Source organism: Limulus polyphemus, unplaced genomic scaffold, assembly GCF_000517525.1.
Source record: "Limulus polyphemus unplaced genomic scaffold, Limulus_polyphemus-2.1.2 Scaffold1246, whole genome shotgun sequence".
NCBI lineage: Eukaryota > Metazoa > Arthropoda > Merostomata > Xiphosura > Limulidae > Limulus > Limulus polyphemus.
The window spans coordinates 80511-85581 of NW_013666856.1; the positions used below are offsets into that span (position 1 = coordinate 80511).

Genomic DNA, 5071 nt, shown 5'->3' on the forward strand with positions numbered 1-5071 from the left:
TACACAATGGGTTATCTGTGATCTGCCCACCACGGGTATCGAAACCCGGATTCTAGCGTTGTAAGTCCGCAGACATACCGCTGTGCCACTGGGGGCAAAGGACTTGTATCGCTGAAAGTTCCTCGGAAAGAATTTCTACCGGAAATTATCAAACAAGCAGATACGCAACAATATTTCTTGACACAAGCTGTCAGTTAAATTCCTCACCTTAAGTATCTTATAGATCTAAATTCTCGTTATTATTTTCAGCTTTATCTAATGTTTAATTTCAAATATTCTATAAAAATTATTTATTTTGTTTATGTTTAAATTGTGTCCTGATGAAATGAAAAAGTAAAACAATAGTTGCAAGTAATGAATTTTTTGTTGTTGTTGTTGTTGCTAAAAATTGCTTTGATTTCTTTGATTTTAAAAATTCAAATACATGTAAAATGTTTCTTACTTTTGCTATTTTCTTTGTTCACAATGCGCCATCTATAAATAATTTTTGCGTATATTATGTTGTTGTCAAAGTGTCGTGGTAGGATTACAGTGAAGGAATGTGGAGTTTGTGGGAAAATAATAACCATTCTATTATTACCGACAAACAAGAAAGATTCTTGTTCATTGCATTTTAAATGTTATAAATTGTGACTGAGGAGACAAGTATTATCATATCACAAGTTAAGTTAGATTTGATTTCAAGTTATCAGTGGCAGTAAAGTGTTTTACTAGAAAGCTGAAATACTTTATTATCTGTTTCCAACAGTACACTACAGTCTACAGTGCAAGTTACAGTACCTTCATCGTTATCAGTATCACTATCAGCTGTTCGGTTGGGCAATGTTATGTTCGCTTTGAATCGTAGCTGTTGGTCTTGTTTGGCTTCGACATTATATATAGTGAACAGGTTTCATTAAGGGTTTTAAGACTTTAAAAAAGTCGTTGCAATGATTAGTTGGTTAAACAAAAATAAATTAGTAATTATTATTAGTTATGATATGGAGTAAACCTGTAACGTCATAAATTTTCATCGCTTAACTTAAGGTAATTCCCAGGTGCGTGGCGTTATTAACTTTTAACTGCCTTAAGTCTAAGTTGTCCACGAGTATTACTATTAATATTCACAAGTCAAGCAGTAATAAATACTGTATTATTTAACAGTAACAAGTGTTTTTACAATCTTTGTAAACTTTAAGCTTGATGTGTGAGTGATATGCCAGCTTTAGATTTATAATACTAATAGTAATAAAGTTGTAATATAAATGTAAATTGTAAAGACACTTTCCAAGGTTGCTGAAGACATTTTAATTAAAGTGCAATTATAGTGACATTTGTTGTAGTCTGAAACCAGTAATGTAAAGAAGCATCAAAGTAAATAGTTTGCAAACAAACAGCATAGAAAAACTGGCAAAGTAAAATATTCAACTCTTACAAATTTGGTTTGGTATTTAAGAACGAAGAACTTCGGTAAAGCATAGAAAATGGGGTTTTGGCTTCAGTTATCCCTCTTATTATGGAAGAATTTCACTTTGAAGAAAAGAAAACCTGTAAGTAATTTTTCATTATCTGTTAATACAAAAATGTGATAATCAAACTGTTACATGTCATGTATCAGTATAACATTTTAAAGTTTAAGTTGTAGTGTACAGGAAATGTATTTTGATAGAAATACTCTTTTTTTTTTTTTTACTTCATGTACAGATAAATTATTTGAGAGATGATAAAAAATCAGCCAGATGATGGATAGATAGATCATTGAGCTTAGGGTTTGATGACTAAGTCAATTTAATTTTTCAGGACAGAAATAATATTTATTTGCCTGATGTCTATTTTTATCAGGTATATAATTTTTAATATAATAATAATAATAATTTTTTTTTATTTAAAGATTGAAAATAATGTTAAATTCACACTTTTTAAAACACAAAATAAATTACCATATCATAAAATATTTAATGTGCAGCACCATTAACATTTAAGGACAACAAGAGGCCTGCTAGTCCATCAAGGCAGCCCCGTCAACTAAATTAAACTAAACTTGAAAAAAAAACCCTCAAAGATAGCCTTTATCATTTAAATATTTATTAAGTCTTCCATTAAACTTTCTTATGTTTGTTGTATCCACAACCTCTGAAAGCAACCCATTCCAGTGGTTAACCACCTGACGAAATTTATATTTGCCCCCTCCCTTGTCCTACCATTCTCACCAATAAGTAAAAAATAATTCATGAACGCTATCAATTCCCTTCATAATCCTAAACACCTGTATTAGATCCACACTAACTCTTCCTTTTTCAAGAGAAAATAGTTTTAGAGATTTCAAACTGTTCTTGTATGAAAACCTTTTTATCTTAGGTATCATCCTAGAAGTTTGGCTTAAAAGACTACTCAACCAAAATAATAAGATCCTTCCATAACACTGTAAAGGTTATTCCCATCAAAATTATACTTCTTATTGAAATTCCAAGGACTTAGAATATATTGGTAAATGGCTCACATATTCAATATTTAACCTTCTTCAACATCAAATGTGATCACCTGGTTCAGTCATGTTTCCATATACCAACTATTTGGGATGAGGAATATTGCTTAAATCTTCATTTGTAAAAACTGAAGAAAAAGTAAAATTTTGTAACCCAACGGTCTCATAGTCATCATAAATGAACCTTCTTTTATCATCCATCAAAGGCCTTACTTCCATCTTAAAATTTTGCTCATCTTTAATGTATTTAAAGAAATCATTTCTGTTTCTTTTTTACATTTTCAGTCAATCTTTTTAATATTTCCTTTTTCAATTTCCCTGGGTCCTATTTGACCAAATTTTAATCTACAATTCTGAATCTCCTGTCATAGTAGTCTATTTAGACTTTTTAAATTTATAATGTTTTGTGAAGGGGCACACTAAATGGTCTCTTGATAAGTAGAGCTGGGTGATTAGTGGCATTTGTTAATCAATGAGTCGATGGTCTTATGAATTGAATACAGTTGATTAAGCTATCATTACAGTTTTCCTCAAACAAAAAATAATGTTCTCTTCTTTCTAGCTAGCAGCTCAACAACAACAAATTGAAAAACAAACTTAACAGTTTTAGTGGCATGTAACCTAAGTAGCTTCACTGTAATAGACAGTTTAGTAATAATATTTCAGTAACTTTGATAGTTGCAATAATCAAAAATAGTAATAATGGAAAACCCTATTTTCAATTAGTTGATAATTTTTATGACAATCAATTTAACCCTAATTTTGATTAAACAATTATTTTACATGTAATCAGTGTTATTGATGTAATAAGTTAATCCAATTAGTTAATAATGAATAGAAGAAGTTTGTTAATAATTTTGAATACTTATTTTAAGTTATAAAGATGGACATAAGATATTTTGTTTCAGTATCTGTTTGTAAATATTTCAAAGTAAATGAACTGTGAAATTGTTCCTAATAGATGTGTTATGACTTTAAAGTCCAGTATATGACTAGAGAAGTTAATTTATAAATGATATAAAATTTTTGTTGGTTGAATTGTTACGTGTGTACAGTAAGATGTCTTTTGACTGATGTGCCCATGATTAGTGTTTGATTTGTTTTTTCTTAAAGTTTATATAATCAAGATAGAAATGCACATTTTTTTAACATTGTAAAGTTTTTTGTATTATGTTTTGATCAAAATTTTCAAATTGATTATAAAGATATATTATCATGTTAAGTGTTTTTCTTCATCTTTTTTTTCTATATCAGCCTTAATCCATTTCTTAAAAATTATACTGTGACAATCAGAACTATGTCATAAAATTTACCCTACTGGATTGAACATGTACATGTAGTTAGTCTGAGCACAGTTGTTTTGCTTGGATTTCCAGTACCTAAACAGTTTTTGCAATTTCCAAAAACATTCATAACATGAACATTTTTTTTCTATTCTGATATATTTTGAGTTAATTGTCGATTAAATGCATGTGTAGATCTAGAAAGATTTGATTTTTAGTTTAAAATATGGAAAAACTAAAGGGGATTTGACTGAACATCATTAGAAGACAAACTGTCTGTCTTTAAATGATGAACTGATAGGGAACTTGAATATTAGGAGTGATAAATTAAACATTTGGAAGCCTAAATTCATATATTTTTTAGCAGGTTTCTTTCTATGAGTTGTAGAATTATTTATTTAGTGCTCTAACATATGCTGTTACTTCAACCCTCTTGATATGGGCCTGGCTTTTATGTGTATGTCATGATGTTTCACAGAGTTACATTCAAAATTTAATTCAACAACTTCATTATACATGTATATTAGAGTGTAGTTTATAATTCCAATTGTTATGTTATCTAAGTTTTAATATATCAATATCAAAAGAAAATGTTAAAAAAATTCTCAGTCTTCATTTCTGTGCATCACCTGAAACATCTACATTTAAAACCTCACTTAGTTTGTAGAACTTGAATATTATAGCAACTGCACTATCTGATTTATCCTAGACAGAATATATGAACAATTTCTAGGTTAAAACTTACACTGTCAAAATGCAAACTTCTTCCTGTAGTGATAAATAAATATATTTTCTCAACCCATAACAGAAGCCCCACCCTTCTATACTTTCAAGGCAATTTTCATAACCCTGTGCTACTATTGGATATACATGTTTATAACCAATGGAAAGAGCTTATTTTAAAATTTAAACTTTCAATGGTCATTTTTGAATTGTTGCCAACAAACATTAGACCATTAGATACAAATTGCCATGCGAGTTAATGCTCATAGCATTTAAGTTTTTTTTTTCCTTAAATATCTTAGTTAGAAAACCAGTTAAATTACTGTTTTGTATTTAGGTGATTAATGTTTTAAAATGCATATTTGAAAGGTACATTAATATTTCTATTGACAAAGGCTTAGATGGAGGGGGGGGGGGGGTTAAGGTTAGGAACTACAAGAGTCCAAAACTGCATGTACATAAGAGTATGGAAATGTTTCCACTGCTAGACCATAACATTGTAAAATTAAAGTATTTGGGAAAAGGTAAATGGCTAAAATTCTGATGGTGACAAATAATTCATTCAAGGAAGAAAAAAAAAGTATTGTTCAGTTGATTTTAC

General features: G+C 29.3%; 1 protein-coding gene across 1 annotated transcript in view; it reads left to right on the forward strand.

Moving 5' to 3' along the window:
• The first annotated feature begins 529 nt into the window (after positions 1 to 529).
• LOC106462774 (ATP-binding cassette sub-family A member 13-like) overlaps positions 530 to 5071 on the forward strand; it is a 34836-nt gene continuing 30294 nt past the window's right edge. Inside the window, exons 1-2 of the mRNA XM_013922733.2 lie at positions 530 to 1026; positions 1436 to 1529. Coding sequence (XP_013778187.2) covers positions 1464 to 1529 — 66 coding nt within the window. The 5' untranslated portion in view covers positions 530 to 1026; positions 1436 to 1463. The remainder of the gene's footprint in view (positions 1027 to 1435; positions 1530 to 5071) is intronic.